The sequence below is a fragment of the Camelus dromedarius genome, chromosome X (genome assembly GCF_036321535.1).
Source record: "Camelus dromedarius isolate mCamDro1 chromosome X, mCamDro1.pat, whole genome shotgun sequence".
In the NCBI taxonomy this organism is placed as follows: domain Eukaryota; kingdom Metazoa; phylum Chordata; class Mammalia; order Artiodactyla; family Camelidae; genus Camelus; species Camelus dromedarius.
The window spans coordinates 63,290,624-63,307,074 of record NC_087472.1 but is presented as its reverse complement, the minus strand read 5'-3'; the positions used below and the strand labels follow the sequence as shown (position 1 = coordinate 63,307,074).

Genomic DNA, 16,451 nt, shown 5'->3' with positions numbered 1-16,451 from the left:
TTTCTTCAGCCAAACCTCCAGTATGGGAAGCAGAAGCCCTCCCTTTACATTAACAAGTCTGCAGGTTAATGTCAGTTCACCATCTAGCTTGTCCAAGGAAGTGATCTCGGACCCTGAGACATCTAAAGGAATAGCTTCAAAATAAAGCCAATTAGCTCATTCATTAGAACTGTTATTCATATTATCAATAATCACCTACTAATTCAAGCTATTTGCTCATTGAACAGATTGAGTTCCTGTTCTTTGAGAGGCACTGTGCTAGGTACCAACTCAAATAAATTTTGTTTTAGTTTTCTATGATGGTGATAATATATGTAAATTGCCTAGTATATCACTGGTATATGAATATATGATAACTACTAACTGAGGAAGCCTAGTAAATTGTGTGTACACAGTATATTTATAATCAGATGTATCTGGTTTGGAATCTTAGCTTTATACTAATTGTGTGACCTTGAGCAGATCATATGTACTTCTGTTTCCCCATTTATAGAGATGGTAGAATAATTGCTACCTTGCAGATTGTTATAAACATGGAAATTATGTATAAAGAGCATTTAGTACAATAGCTGAAACATAGGAAATGCTCTGTAAATGGTGGGTCTTATTATAAAGCTTGAGTGCTAAGCCACTGCTTTCACTAAAATCAATGTAAGCTGCCACCAGGTTTGCCTAGAAGCTATTCATGGGTCCCAAAGATGAACTGCCTTCTTTGAAGACTGGCTGTTAAGTGCACTGAAGCAGCAGATATTTCCTCACTGACCTTTCTTTGGGCGTGGTCCCCCAGACTAGTCATCTAGTAGTGGTGACTATAGGTTTCCTTTGAAGATTGCTAAGAAATGATGTTGATTGGATTCTAGTAAGAAAACAGAGTCTCAAAGAAACTGCCTCTGCTCCCTAACCTGTTTGGTGTATTTCAGAACCTGAAAATGACTCCTCTCTATTTCTCTAAAACAGCCTAATACAATGCCAAATTGTTGTTGAGTGAATGTATGTTGAAGGAAACCTGCAGGTTGGAGGCACTGTTTCCTTAAGTCATCCCTTGATAGCCAAGCCATCTAAGCAGGCTACTTCAAAGGCTAGGAATTAAAGAACAGAGTTAGATATTGTAATCAGATTAGACCTAGAGGAAAATTAGCCTGCTATGTTGCTGTGTATGCAGTGATTACGCATATGAGTGTTAAGCAGCTCTCACTAAGGACTGTTAATTAGTATTACAGCCAAACTAAGCTTTCCCATTTTTCTCCTCTTTGTTAGTTCTCTGGCATCTCTGGGAGAGGAAAAAAATCCCTCAGTATTGACGACTTCCTTGGTGCTTGTACAATTTAATCTTCATCCCTCCCATGTACCCTCACATCCACACACTCACTAAGCAAGGCTTTCCTTGCTTCCCATTGCCTCCCAACCCAGGGGTTCAGGATTCAAGTTCCTGGACCCTCTCCTAAAGAGATCCTTGGATGTTTGATTCTTGAAGCTCTGCTTTTTGTCTGCTACTGGGAAGTCAGCCTCAGACATTCTGTGCTACAGAAGAGCTTCAGACAGGAAATACTCTGGGGTCTGAGGCTCCAGCTAGTCTGTTAGCATATCACTACTATGAAGATGGGAGACACAGGCCTCAGAGCTAAGATTGCAGTCAAGGGTGTTGATATGAGGGACTCTAGAATCCCTGATATCTGATAGCCTTGGAACCTAAAGGGGAAAAAAAGGGAAATAGGATGTGGGTGGGTGACGAAACAGTGTGTAGAGATAGTGTAGACTTCAGACCTGAGCCTATGGATGTGAAAAGCTTGTGCCCTTGGTAGTTCTTGAGCTGTGTCCTTCAGCAGTAGCATGGGCAAAGCACTGAAGAAGGGAATTAGAGCACCTGGGTTCTAGTCCCATTTTGGCCACACATAAGCTATATGACCTTAGGGAAGCCATTTAACTTCTCTTGCCCTCAGATTCCCTGTTGGCAAAATAAGTGCCACATTGCCCACCCTCTAGGGTAATTGTGAGGGTTAAATTATGTTATCATCAGAAAAGTTAGAAGCATTATCTAAATTCATGTAAGCATTCCTAATGAAGTATAGCAAGACAAAATTTCAGATAATTCTGGATCTGTTAGGAAGAATAGAAATGGGTTACTGGTAGGGGATGAGCTCTAAGGTGATGCTTTAAGCATCCAACTATTTGGAAACCTCCAGGAAAGTGTACCCACATCTGTTCTACCTATGTGGTATTGTGGAGGTAGCATCCAGGAGTCTCTGTCCTCTGAGCTTAAGGGAGATAAAGTGGAAATCATCTGTAATTCCCATTTTTATAAAATGAAAAAATGAGGGTCTTTAGTCCATTTAATTAATATTTCTCAAATGCTTATTTAAACATCTGAACTGTGCTATATGCTAGGGAGGAAAAGATGACTAAGAAGGGAATGATCCCTGTCTTCAAAAAGCTCTAAGTCTTGTTGGGGAGACAGATGGATGCATTGATAAACTCCAGTACAGTGTAATGAGTGCTATAATTGGATGGGCCTACATAAGATTCAGTAAGAAAGTAAAAGAAGAATCATTAGGTCTTCTGCTTGAGTGAGTGAGAAAAGGCTTCGCGAAGAAGGTAGCCTTTCAGTGAAGACTTGAAAGATGAATAGTAGGTATTTATCATATGGAAAACTTGGGGAGGGAGGAATGTATTCTAGGCAAAGACAACTACCTGTGCACAGATAGCAGAGATATAGAGGCATGAAAAAGCAGAGTGTATTCAGCAAACTGTGGGTTTTTCAGAATAACTAGAACCTAAATTACAAGAAGCCAAATGGCAAGAAATGAGTCTAAGAAGGCAGGTCATAAAGGGCCTGTTTGTGTATAATGATGGCAGTAGGGCATGAATGGCAGTCAAGTAGGAAACAAGCAAAGCCAGGCACTTGTTGAATATAAAATAACGGAGGGGAAGTAGAAAGCAGGAAGAGAGTCAAAGAAGAGAGAGGGAGCCTGAAGGTGGTGTGGATAAGGCATGACTGTCAAAGACATTCCATCATATGCTGATATGTAATAATATCCCCTTCCCACGGTTGTTAGAAGGGACAAACCAGATTATAGCTAGAATAGGGCTTTGTAGAATGAAACGTGCTGTTCATGTAGGAGAAATGATCATCACATTGCATCTTCAGAAAGGCAGTGAGCCTGTCTGAAGATCAAGAACACAGGCTTTGGAATCAGACTGCCTGGCTGGGAACTTGGTCTGCCATATCATATTGGACAAGTTACTTAACTTTTTTGTGGCTCACTTTTACTGACTCACAGAATGGGAATGATAATAGTACCCACTTTATTGGATTGTTGTGGGGATTAAATGAGTTTCTATAAGTAAAGTACTTAGAGCTCATTCATTGTAAGCAGTCAGTTAAGTGTTAGATTATTATTCTCTTCCAACTGTCAGTGCACTTTTTGCCTCCATCACCATCTCCTTTGAGCAGCTCAGTGAAGTAGGGAAAACAAGGAATATTATCTCCGCCATATAGTTTGCTCTCCCCAACTCCCGAGCATTGATGGTCCCTGGGGCTCCTCAGTGGCAGTCTGAGTGCCAGAGATTCTCAGTCCAGCAGAGTCCCAGACTTCACTTAGCACATCAATGCCTAGTCTGACCATTCCCTCTGCCTTACCTCCAGGCTTCCGCAACTTGCACGTGGATGACCAGATGGCAGTCATTCAGTACTCCTGGATGGGGCTTATGGTGTTTGCCATGGGCTGGAGGTCCTTCACCAATGTCAACTCCAGGATGCTCTACTTTGCCCCTGACCTGGTTTTCAATGAGTAAGTGTTCATGGGCCCAAACCTCACATAGGCACAGTATACTTGCCAGACCTGGTTGGTGATGATGATGGCAATGGGAGTAACAGTGAGAGTTAGCCCATTTGACCTTTAGGTGAGGCAGTAGAGGCCCAGCCAACCTGCTCAATCTGAGATACCTTTGCCTGGCTGAAAGTCCAGTTGGTGGAAGGGAAGGGGGGGTTGGTGCTGTCGCCATGACTTTTCCACTCAAGATGCAAGGTATTTGTGCCAGGACTACACTAGACATTTTCTAATCCTTTCGTATTGAGCCCTCATGATATCTTGATTTCCCCTTTCTAAGTTTTTTAAATGGATGTGGAAAATTAGTCTCAACAAAATAAAGTGACTCACCCAACATCACACAGCTAATGCATGTTGGCAATGGAATCCAAAGTCTGTCTATGTACTCTCAGCTCTTATACTGCTTCATGGTGGTAAGTGATGAGGAGGAGCAGCTCCACCATTCTCTGGCCATGTGACCTTGGCCCAGTCACTTCTCTTCTCTTAAAAACAGATTAATTTAATGCTCACCCTGCCACCAGCTCTATTTATCCTTCACGAATTTGGCCAACAGTTCAGATTTTGAAATTATACTTTTCTCAACTAAAACCTCTGTTTTGTTATTTCCTACATTGCTGTCTTTGGGCAAGACCCTTAACTTCCTTGACCCTCAGTTTCCTCATCTGTTAATAAAATAAGACCTTCTTAAATGGTTTGTTATGATGACTAAAATGGAAGCTGATGGATGTCAAATGTCAGGCCCATAATGGGCAAGGAATAAAAAAAAGTATCTTTCAAATACTCTTTTCCTAACAGTGATAATCTTTTCTATGTCTGCTGTTTGATGTCCCTTGTGGCATGGTGAATAAAACTGGCCAGAAAAATCCACCTAAGAACCTTGAGTTAGTCTCACCACAGAGAATCCCTTTGGTCAGGGAAGAAATTGACCTTCCCTCCCCTCCAGTCCTCTAACCCAGAAGAGCCTTAAAATAAAATCTACAGGCCAGTGGTTCCTTCCAGTACAGCAGTGCCATATGGGGGATAATAAGCGTCCCCAGCTGCCCTCTTACAATTCAGCCAGCCCTGGTAGCCAGCAGCTAAGAATAACCATTGAGCTTTTGGCTAGACCTGCTTTGTGGTTTCCAGATCTCCAAAGAGTTACCTATGATGCCATCTTCTGGGGCAGGCCTTAAAAAGCCCCCTTCCTGTTCATCTTTCACCCCACCCTCTTGCTGCACTCAGTGATTGAATCAGCTCCCAGGCCCCTGCACAACCTTACCTCTCTAGAGCCCTAAGACTGTTGAACCTTTGCAAGGTGACAAGTGGCTGTTTTCTAAATCTTCATTTTCTTTTCCACCTCTGTGTAAGTATGTGGCGCCTCACCTCAGCTTTCTGGTCCACTCCCATGTACCTTATTCAAAAGTACCACAGGATTCCCCACGGGGTCAGGATCCTACATCAAGTCCTATAGGGCTCCTGGATCAATAGGCCCCCTCTTCCTTCCTCTTGTAGGAATCCACTGTGTTAGAGCTCTTAGAGTCCCTAAAAACACCTAAACCTATGTTTCTCAACAGGGATAATGTTGACATTTTCAGAAGAATAGTTTTTCAATGAGTAGGACATGCCCACATATTAGAATATGTTTAACAACCCTTGCACCTGCCCACTAAATACCAAATAGAATCCCAGTCACTGTGACAGTCCAAACTGCCTCCACACATCTCTAGCATCCACTAAGGGAGCAGTACCTCTCAGTTGAAAGCCACTAATTGCTGCTAGCCCCCTCAAGGTACCAGTGGGGAAACTGAGGCCCAAAGAGAGAGACAGGGACTCTGGGCCAACTCATTTGCTGATCTCTCTGACACCAAACCTTGTCATCAACCATGCTTTCTTCTTTCCTCTTTCCCTCTTTGGGGAGAACAGTTTGTGAAGGTAATGGGCTTGAATCTTAGCTGTGTAACCTTGGGTAAATTCCTGAACTTCTCTGAACCTTATTCTCCTCAAGTGGAGAATGGTGAAGAGTATCATAATGGCACCATCCAACATGTCATTTTTTGAGCAATTACTATGTGTCAAGCACCATGCTCAATTTTTCCAATGTTCATCCCCCTCCCCTTATCCACTCTCTTTTATTCCTAACTACCTCTGCTCTCCTCCTGAATTCCATTCCCACTCCTCATTTTCTACCTTCCACTCTCTTCTCCTTTTCTTTCCTTTAGCTATCTCCCTAATCTATTTGCCCTTTCTCTTCGGATCTTGTTCTCTTACCCTGTGAATTCTTTCCCTTATTGTTCTCCCCTCCTCTCCCCACCTTCTCCATCCCTGGGGTCTGTAGAAGTGTTACAGCAATCCTCCATGTAAGGATTCTGATTTCAATGGTAAAAACACTGCAGTGTTGTCATCAACAGAGGCTTACAAGCACGGTAGAGATCAGAGCAAGGCCAGTCCCCAAGACTCAGCAGATCTTATTTAGAACTGCTCTAGGGTAAAAGAGCAGCACTGTTCTGGTCAATTGACTTGTGATACTATCTAGACGCTTCCTTTTTCTAATTGGGCTCCAGCCTGTATTGAATACTTCTACACCATCTGCCCCCTTCCCTTCCCTCTTTCCAGGCCAGCCAAGATCGCTCTGAGATAGGGTGCTGAGCTTCCACTTAGCCAGTACCAGGCCTGCTCAGCCTGTGAACAAGGCTATTAGTTTGGGGACCAAAATGTCAAACCGTAGGCTTTGGACCCAATCTGTGGGGTCTTTTTCCTTACCACTTAAGTGGGTGTCAAATTCCCTTTCCTTTCTCCACAAGCTATAAAATCAGTTTCTCTCTCTCTCTCTCTCTCTCTCTCTCCCTCACACACACACACAGAGTTCCTGAAATGCTGAAAACCAATAAGGTCTACTAGCAGAAGGTTGATGTATCTTGTCTTAGAGGCTTGTCATGGCCAGTCATGGAACAGAGAGGTTGCTCTCCACCGAGAAGCTGTCCAAGCCTTGGCCACTTCCCTATATAATTTATAGGTGATAATGTGATGATCTGTTCACAAGTTACCATAATAAAAGCAGCTCACACATGTTTATAACTCCCAAACTGTGGTAAGGAGAAGCCAGTATATGAGGGAGTAGGCTCCCCTTCAGCAGGGGACATTTAGATTGGACGTTCAGAAACACTTTCTGACTGATTTGATAAGCATTGAAACTCCTTTAAAGATACAATAGGGAATTGCCTTCCCTGGGAGTTTTTAAAGAAATGATTAAATTTCTAGTATGGGAAGTGTGGTCATTTGAGAATCCTGGTGTCCTTAAGTTAAGAGTTGATTTCTAAGGCCTGTCTCCTAGAAATACTCCAAGATGGGATGTCTGAGAGGCAGGTTCTGGCTTTAGCCATAGCTGGGATATTAGAACTGTAGTCAGGGAGACCATGTGCCTGGCCCATTGTATTAATTTCGTTAGGCTTTCCTGTCCCTGACTCAGGAAGCAGGAGGGGCACAGGGACGTGGAAATTCCAAGTGCTAACCCATATCCTAGCCAGGGAAGATGAGTAGTCATCAGGATGTCAGGATTTTGGGTAAAAAAAAAAAAAGAACAAGCTTGTTCTGTGTCACTGAAGCACCAGAAAGAGAAACAGCTCTTCTTGGAGAAACAACTCTTTTTGGAGAACCTAGAGAGGGTAAGACAACCAGAGACATTCTCTCTGGGCTTCTTTTAAGCCTTCCCTTACCACTCTCTTTTCTTTGTGTTGTCTCCTTCCCAGGTACCGCATGCACAAGTCCCGGATGTACAGCCAGTGTGTCCGAATGAGGCACCTCTCTCAAGAATTTGGATGGCTCCAGATCACCCCCCAGGAATTTCTGTGCATGAAGGCACTGCTTCTCTTCAGCATTAGTAAGTGCCTGGAAGGGCAAGGAATGCCCCTGGGGGCATAGGGGATCAGAGGGGAGCTGCTTTTTTCATTAAAGAATTATCAGGAAGAAGCCAGCTCCTGAACATTTCCCTTCTTCTTTCATCCTCCCTCCTCCACTCTCCCTTAGCATTCTTTTCCCTAACAAGGATGAATTTAATGGCTAGAGACCAATTAATTTGTTAGAATTCAACCTCCATTAGATCCCCACCTACCCTGATTCTCTCTCTCTAGGTTAGGGCCTTTTTGGCTGGTTGTAACAGGTCTCTGAATTTTTACACAGCTTCTACCATAGAATCAGGCAAGGACTAACTTATATTTCTTGTAGAGCAGAAGGGATTGCCTCCCAGAAGGAATTTCCTCTTCTGCCAACAGGAGATGGTCTATGTAAGCAACTCAGAGAGGGATTATTTGGTAGCCAAGGAATATTTCTTTAATGTCTCTTCTAAGCAGAGTGCTGCCTTAGCCTCTGTGAGGGAGAAAGGAGGCAAAATTTAATATTCAAAGCCAGGTGTTTTAATTGTCTAAATTAGAGCTGGACTGTGGACAGCATAAAACTGTAGGTCCTATGAAATGTGTAGATTAGGAGACTAGAAAAAAGAAAGGCTCAGTAAATTTTGTTTACTTGATGCCCTACAGACTAGGTCCGGCTATCCTTTTTCCTAAGACCTTCCTGTCAGAGTTCCTGAAGGCCCCAGGCATATAGACGTCAAGTGACAGGAAGCCAAGTAGATGGCTCCCCTCCCTGTGGGGGTGGGGGTCAAATTTGTGGTCAGAAAACTTGGTGTTTTGTCTAATGCTCCTTCGTGGGCATGCTTCCCCTCCCCATTCTGTCTTCATCCCACATCAGTTCCAGTGGATGGGCTGAAAAATCAAAAATTCTTTGATGAACTTCGAATGAACTACATCAAGGAACTTGATCGTATCATTGCATGCAAGAGAAAAAATCCCACATCCTGCTCAAGGCGCTTCTACCAGCTCACCAAGCTCCTGGACTCTGTGCAGCCTGTAAGCAAATGATGGAGGGTTCTTTGTCAGGGAGAGCAGCCTGATAGAGCCAAGTGATAATATGCTCTTCTAGGGTCTGGCACCACCTGTTGGGAGGTGCTTCCATTTCCCTCTGGCTTTGAGTGTGGTCCAGGAAGAAAAAGCAATGAAGAAGAAAGGAACACAGGTCACAGTGTCCCAGCTGGATGTTGTGAAAGAGGTGGAGGAGTTGAGTACCGAGCAGTTGGGACTCAGGGAAGGGGCTTAGAGTAGATAAGTTCTCTAGGTAGACAAAACAGACCTGGAAGTTTTCCCCCTCTTCCTTGAGTCATACGTGGATGTGTGGGTATCTGTGTGTGTGTGTGTGTGTGTGTGTGTGAGAGAGAGAGAGAGAGACAGAGACAGAGACAGAGATAGAGACAGAGAGACAGAGAGAAAGAGAGAGACTCTGCATGTCTGCATGTCTGTGTGTCTGTGCTGAGGAAGAGGAACATCCAATCCTGAGTCAGAGAGCTCGCAGTGGTGTAAGAGATCTCTTGGGAGCCCTCAGTGACTTCCTGGAGACCATTTAGTGCATGTGTATGTGCACACACACACAGGGAGGATCAAGGACATGGAAGGAAGGAGGAAGAAATCAAAGGTTGTGGGGGAGAGCCTGACAAGAGGCCAACTCCTTGTCAACCCCATTTTCTCCCTATCTTGTTGTCCCCCTGCAGATTGCACGAGAGCTGCATCAGTTCACTTTTGACCTGCTAATCAAGTCCCACATGGTGAGCGTGGACTTTCCAGAAATGATGGCAGAGATCATCTCTGTGCAAGTGCCCAAGATCCTTTCCGGGAAAGTCAAGCCCATCTATTTTCACACACAGTGAAGCTTTGGAAGCCTTCATTTTGTCACCCCATCCCACTTCTTTTTTCAGATATCTTCTGCCTGTTTTAACTCTGCACTACTTCTCTGCAGTGCCTTGGGGAATTTCCTCTATTGATGTACAGTCTGTCATGAAGATGTTCCTAAGACCTCTTTGCTGGGCTTTTTTTCCTCTTTCCTCCTTTCTTTTCTTTCCCTTTCTATCTGACTCTCCCATGGCACTTTCAGACTTTGCTCCCTGCCGTGGCTCTTATCTGTGTTTTGAATGCTGTTGTACTTCTTTAAATCTGTGACGATCCTCCTGTGGTGCGGTGTCAAGTTGTGCTTGTTTATAGCACCGCGCTGTGTGCCAGCCACACAAACATTTACTCACCTCACGCCACGTGAAGTTTAGAGAGCTAAGAGCATCTGGGAAAACACAACAAACAAACAAACACAAACCCAACTTGCTCGGGTTTTTCCCTCTTAAAAAATATGAAAACAAACAGAAATCCCCGAAGAGGCCAACAGTAACTAGAATAAGGTGAAAATTGCAAGCCTGTGGGGAGTCACTGCTCTTTTTCCCCAAACTCTCTCTCCCTGGGAGACTTTATTTTCTGCCAATGGCTATTGCCTTTAAAGGGCAGGGTGACCCCACAGCCGAGGTGGGGGGGGCAGATTTAAGAGAGGACAGAAAGGACAGATGGATCACCAGTACCTGCCCACAGCCTTGGCCCCTGAGGGCAAGACTGCTCAACCGCAGTGTAATTCATGGTACTGAAAAATGTGCTTCTTGTTTGAAAACTTGTCTGTACGTGAATGCCCCCCCAACTCCTTTTCTCTCTCATCCTCTGCCTCCACCCTCAAATTGACTTTCAATAGCTTTTCTAAGAACTTTGAAATTAATGTTCTCTTTAGCCAAAACTTGGCCACTTCCACTGAAGAATCAGACCAGCGAGAAAGAGAGGAGAGATCTGACCTTTTGGAAGGCCCCATTTCACTCCAGGTTGGCTTTCCCATTTGTGGCCCAGGGAGAAGCTTGGGCTGGAGTCAGAGGAAAAGGAAGTAGTGGCTTGACTGTTCTCTGCCTAGGACACTGAAGATTTGATCCCTCTTTGCCACTACCTTTAAAAGACTTGAAAGGTTTCCGCCTGACTCCACATAGCTGCAAGCACCATCCACCCTCCCTTCAGTGTCTCATGGGCCTGAACTTCACCAGACTGCATTACAGCCGAGGTGGTGAAGCTTGTCCACTTCTCTGGGCATGTTTCCAGACTCTCTGCTAAGAACCCCCACCACCAAGAAGGCTAGCAAGCCAGCAGTCTTGACGTCTATCTCTAGATGCCAGTGGGCTCAAAGACTTCTTACCAAATGTTTCTCATCAACTATCAGATCTCTGGAGCCCTTAGACAAACTGGAAAGGAGGCGTCTATAGGATTGGACAAGCTGGGCGTCTTGCCCTTTGTCCCCCCGAGATGACACCTTCCCACCAAGTAGAGAAACGTCCACTTCCTCCTTCAGAGCAGCTAAAGGGGCTACCCAGAACAGGGTTGAAGAGAAAACTCAATTATCCAGATGGGAAGACTAAAGGCACTAAAACCAGAAACACTGTAATTGCTCTCCTTGCCAGCCAGCATATCCACCTGCAGACGTCATGGGAAGAAGAGAGAAGTAACCAAAAGGAGACTGACTACTAAATCAAAAGTCTTCAGAAGCAAAGTTTAAAGCCAGATGGACACCATCTGGTGAGTTTACTCACCATCCTCCTCTGCTGCTTGATTCTAGGCTCTGACATTGGCCATATTCACTCAGACTCCCCACTTTTATAGCTGCCTCTCAGTCAGAGGAAGTTGAAACATTGAGACTACAGAACCATGGCCTCCTTTGGAAAGGTCTGGTTGGTGTGGCTCCAATGAGCTGCCACTCATGGACTCTGGGTGTGTTCCTGGGACACTGGTTTCACATAGTCCTTTGGCACACTTCTGTTCTGTTGACTTTGTCCCCTAATCATGAGTATAGGGGAATGTCCACCTACTTTCTCATCTTGGCCACTGCCTTCTCACTTAGCTCTTAAATTCATCCGCTAAACTCAAGAAATTAGGAGCCAGTCACCAAGCTGCCCATTTCAGTTGATTCACTCTACTTGTTGAGAAGATAGTTTTTGAGTGACATGATATGATCTATATGGGTTTCCTCCCCTGATTTCTGTTGATATTAATAGCCAAATGAACTTGCAAAACAGCTTCTTTAAATAACAAGGGAGAGGGGAACCTAAGATGGATGAGATACCAATCCAAGACTGCTGTACAAAACTAAAACTGACAGGTTCTCTTTCTAGGGTAGGATAGACAAATCCTGGTTTTCTTTATTATGACACCATTTGGCTTATGTAAGCTCACAGGATCACTTTTAGCTGTTTTAAACAAACAAACAAAAAAACAACAAAACAACAACAACAACAAAAACCACCAGTCTTTTCATTTAAACTAGATTACCCTTTAGTAGTTTCTTTACATCTGTTTTGAAATGATTTTCCTCTGTTGTGGTACCTGGATTCGATTATATCATTCTAATACTTCTCTTTGTAAATACTAGATGATCTCCTTTCCATTTCTCTGGCTATCAGATTTTTCATCTTTATGGATTTACCAATTGTGACTCTTGTCTTTATGAATATATGTTTTTCATTTCTGAAAGCCAAAAATCAGTGAAACAGCAGTGTAGTTAAAAGCAGCAACAACTGGATTATTCCGAATTTCTAAATGGCAAGACGAGGGAAAAATGGCTTAAGCAAGCACTTAAGCCTACTGTTTTTGCACTGTTATTCAGTGAGCAAAGGAGATTTTAGCTTGGCTTTGTCTCCCACAGATGAAAGGGGAATTTTTTTTTTTTGGCCATTGATGTTCCAGCCAGTGTAATTGACAGAAGTCTCATTTTGCATGCACTCTGCTCTACAAACAGAGTTGATGTGGTTGGTACACTGTGCTCACCCATGAAGGATCAGCTGCCCACACTCACTCACCTGGTGAGCTTGAAGATGAGAATCACTCACCAGGCAAGTCATGGGGACTACTTCCAAAGAGTTTGCAGTGTTCAATGGGGATGGAGAGTGAGGAACTGAAAAAGAAGGAGCACCAGGGAGAAAATCCTGTCTTTACTGGACAGCAGATAGCTGCCAGGGTCACAAACTCTGGTCAAAGAAGAGTCGTGTGGCAGTTTCAGCTCTTGTTCATTAGGCAGCTTGCCCAGGCCTGGCCTCTGAGTTGAAATGGGGGTTGGGTTCTTTGTTCCATAGCTTTTCTATGCCACAGACAGTATCTTTGTTCTTGGAGAGTTCATTATTTTTTTAATGAGAAAGGAATTTTTTGAAGGATTCTGTCATATATCTTTGAAAAAGAAAATCAGTACTACATGTATTTTTATATATGTTCACTGGCACTAAAAAAAAAAAAAAAGAAAAAAGAGCTTCACTCTGTCCTTTGGGTAGTTGCTGAGGTGATTGTCCAGTCTGAGAAATAATGTGCTGATGCTAGAGTCCCTCTCTGTCCATATTCTACTTCTAAATGCATATATGCATATATAGCAAGAAGTATTTGTACTATATGAGAAAATAGGTCCACCATCCACATGATACTAACACTACACAAATGACCTAACTTTAAGCATCAAGTAGCTTCTAACTGTTTGCTTCGTTAGGCACAGCACAGACATGGCCTTGCCCTCTTTTCTCCCTTGATATTTGGCATGGCCCAAAGGCCAAAGCCACTCCCTCTACCCGTTTCCAGCCTTGTGCTAGGGTTGCACTTCATAAGACTCTCTTCAGACAGCCGAGTAACTATCCAAGCATGGTTCCCTGCATGGCCCTGGGAAAACAAGAAGTTGACTACTAATTATCCTATGCCAGTTGCTCAGGTGAGAAAGCACTGGGCCAAGGGAGTGGCCTTCATGCTCTACCACCTGTAGGGGGGGTCACGGGAACCAGGAATGCTAAAACACAGGATCAAATCCTAAATATAAAGTCAAAATAAGTCATTTATCATGTGCAATTTCTTGTAAAGGGAAGTTTCTACCCCTATTGCCTTTTATAGGCAGGTCTGTTCTCACCACTAATCTCTTTCAAAAATCTTTGAAAGCAGTTAAAAACAAAAGACAGAAATGAAAGCATCACATTATGTAACCAAAGATTACACTGTATCTGCTAAGATACCAAAATTTTTAGGGCAGGGAGGGAGCAAGCATTAGTGCCTCTTTGGTAAGCTGTCCAAAGACAGACTAAAGGACTTTGCTGGTGACTGACTTTATAAGAGTTTTGTGGGTTCCCCCACATGCAATATACAGGTTTAGAAAGGTGGAAGATAACTTTGAAAAAAAATGGGATTATGGGTCCTTCACTAAGTGATTTTTATAAGCAGAGCTAACTTTCCTTTTCTCTAGTAGTTGCTGAGCAAATTCTTAAAGCTCCATCATTGCATGGTTGGAAATGGAGCTGTCTTGGCCACTGTGTTTGCTAGTGCCAATGTTAGCTTATCTGAAGATGTGAAGCCCCTTGCTGATAAGGGGAGCATTTAAAGGAATAGATTTTGCACTAGAGGGACAGCAGGCAGAAATCCTCATTTCTGCCCACTCTGAATGGCACAAAATAAAGTTCTCTGCAGTTTAAGGCAGAAGGTTGAAATATATTGTAAATGAGTATTTGTATCCATGTTTCAAAATTGAATTATATATATATAGATATAATGTGTTCTGATAGCTTTACCTTTCTCTGCACCTTTATATTTGGTTCCAGGTCATAATTGATACCATGTACTTGTGAGAGAGGCTACAGCTACATTTTGGAAGCTCTCTCAGAGTGTAAAAGACACCTGGGCTGATCAAACAACTGAGATATCTCTGCTCCTATTGGGGTCTGACCCACAGGCCTTGCCAAGGAGCAGAGGAGGGAAAAGGGTAGGGTACATGATGTATTGCACTTTACTAGCCCAAGACAGATGAATGTGTAAAGGGTGGTGGAGTCTCATTGGAACCAACTGGGATTTGGATAGGGAAGGCCCAGAGGTCCACCTAAATGATCAGCCAGTGGCCCTCTAATGGGACCTGAGTGGTTGCAAGAAGTAAGGATATTCTTTGTTCTTCACCATCCTTGTGAGAAAAGGGCAGTTTCCTGCACTTGGGAACCTGGAGCAAGTGCTCCATTTCAAACAATTCATTCACCTACGATTGAGGTGCTTTTGCTACTGGGTGTCTATGTGCTCTAATTCTGGTTTTGATATGTTCTATAAAGATTTTGACAATGAAAATTTGTTTTTCTCTGTTAAAAATTATCAATGTACTAGAAGTAGTATCTGTAGGTACAGGTCCATCTCTGCCCACAGGTAGGGGTGTTTTTCTTCAATTAAGAGATTGACACTGGGGTCTGTTGCTCAGAGCCTCCCAACACCTAACCATCTCTAGGTGAAGGCAGAAAAATCCACATTAGTCACTCTTCATACACTTTAGCTGAGGTAACCATTTGGAATATTCCCACCCCCAAAATAAGTGGTAAATATGTTCATTTAGCAGGTAGAGTCTTACAGGGAAAAATAGCCCTTGACTCAGCTTTGATTTCTCCCCATTAGATTTGTCCAGAACATAGGTAATATGCATTGATTAGTTTCCAGTCCCAATTCAGTATAGCAGGGGTGCTAGTTCCTTTCCTTATCTCACTTGTCTCTTAGCTTTTTATGGAATTAAATGAGAAGCTATGGTCTGAGTGGCCCTTGTGGCCTGAAACAGTTCCCACATTCACGATTCAACAAGGCTGTCATATAGTGACAGATTCCATTAGTCACCAAAAACTGGAACACACACGTGCCCCCAAGGAAAGAAAATTCTGAAATGCTGCTGCTTATTTGGTGGTGCCCTCCTGGGCTAATGCTTCACATTTTGGTACTCTGTTCCCTGCACAGCAGACAGGCCAGGCCTGCAGTCTCTCCCAACCTTAGCCCTTGGTGCTAACTGTCCTGCAGTGAAGTGCCTATAGGGTTGCCCTATCCCATAAATCACTCAGGTGCTGAGAGTAGCCACCATTGGGATGACCAAAGCTAAAAAAAAATAGTCCCTTCACCATTCAGTGACACCTTTCTGCTTTCCCCTAGACTGGAACATTTATTAGGGAGTGCCTCAGACATGACATTCTCTCACTGTCCTTGAGATTAATTTGGCAGCAGGAAGCAGCAGACTATGTCACCGGATGTAAGAATTAATTTTTATGTTAAGGGAAAAAATGTTAATAGAAAGCATCACATAAAGATTTTTTTAAAGAAACTTTAATTTTGCTTGAAACTTCTTTCGATGGGGCTTCAGTTCTCATAGAGGCACTTGGCCTCCACTGGGCAGCAGGACCAGCCCCAAGCGCTAGTGTTCTATTCTCTTTTTGTAATCTTGGAATCTTTTGTTGCTCTAAATACAATTAAAAATGGCAGAAACTTGTTTGTTGGAATACATGTGTGACTTCGGGTTTGTCTCTGTCTCTGCTTTCAGAAATGTCATCCATTGTGTAAAATACTGCTTTGCTGGTCTGCCAGCTAAAACTTGGCCACAGCCCCTGTTGTGGCTGCAGGCTCAAGTTATTGTTAACAAAGAGACCAGAGAAAAGCTGCTAATGTCCTCTTATCACCATTGTTAATTTGTTAAAACATAAAACAATCTAAAATTTCAGATGAATGTCATCAGAGTTCTTTTAATTAGATCTTTTTATTGGCTGTCTTTATTGAAGTCAAGAGTTGGTATCATGCCCAGTGGCTTTTTAATGCTACTTTGATTTTCACATATTTTTAAAAATCTTTCCACAAGGGTTATAAATTTGTCCTGTGTTGACCTTAGCATAGGTTGACCTGGGACCACCAAAATATCAAAAGGTATGGGCTAGAAAGCACAGAT

General features: G+C 43.3%; 1 protein-coding gene across 2 annotated transcripts in view; it reads left to right on the top strand.

Moving 5' to 3' along the window:
• AR (androgen receptor) overlaps window positions 1–16,011 on the top strand; it is a 192,453-nt gene extending 176,442 nt beyond the window's left edge. For both annotated transcript variants that reach the window (XM_064483081.1, XM_031446494.2), the window contains 4 exons: window positions 3,644–3,788; window positions 7,553–7,683; window positions 8,550–8,707; window positions 9,403–16,011. In XM_064483081.1, coding sequence (XP_064339151.1) covers window positions 3,644–3,788; window positions 7,553–7,683; window positions 8,550–8,707; window positions 9,403–9,558 — 590 coding nt within the window. In that variant the 3' untranslated portion in view covers window positions 9,559–16,011. The remainder of the gene's footprint in view (window positions 1–3,643; window positions 3,789–7,552; window positions 7,684–8,549; window positions 8,708–9,402) is intronic.
• The last annotated feature ends 440 nt before the right edge of the window (window positions 16,012–16,451 follow it).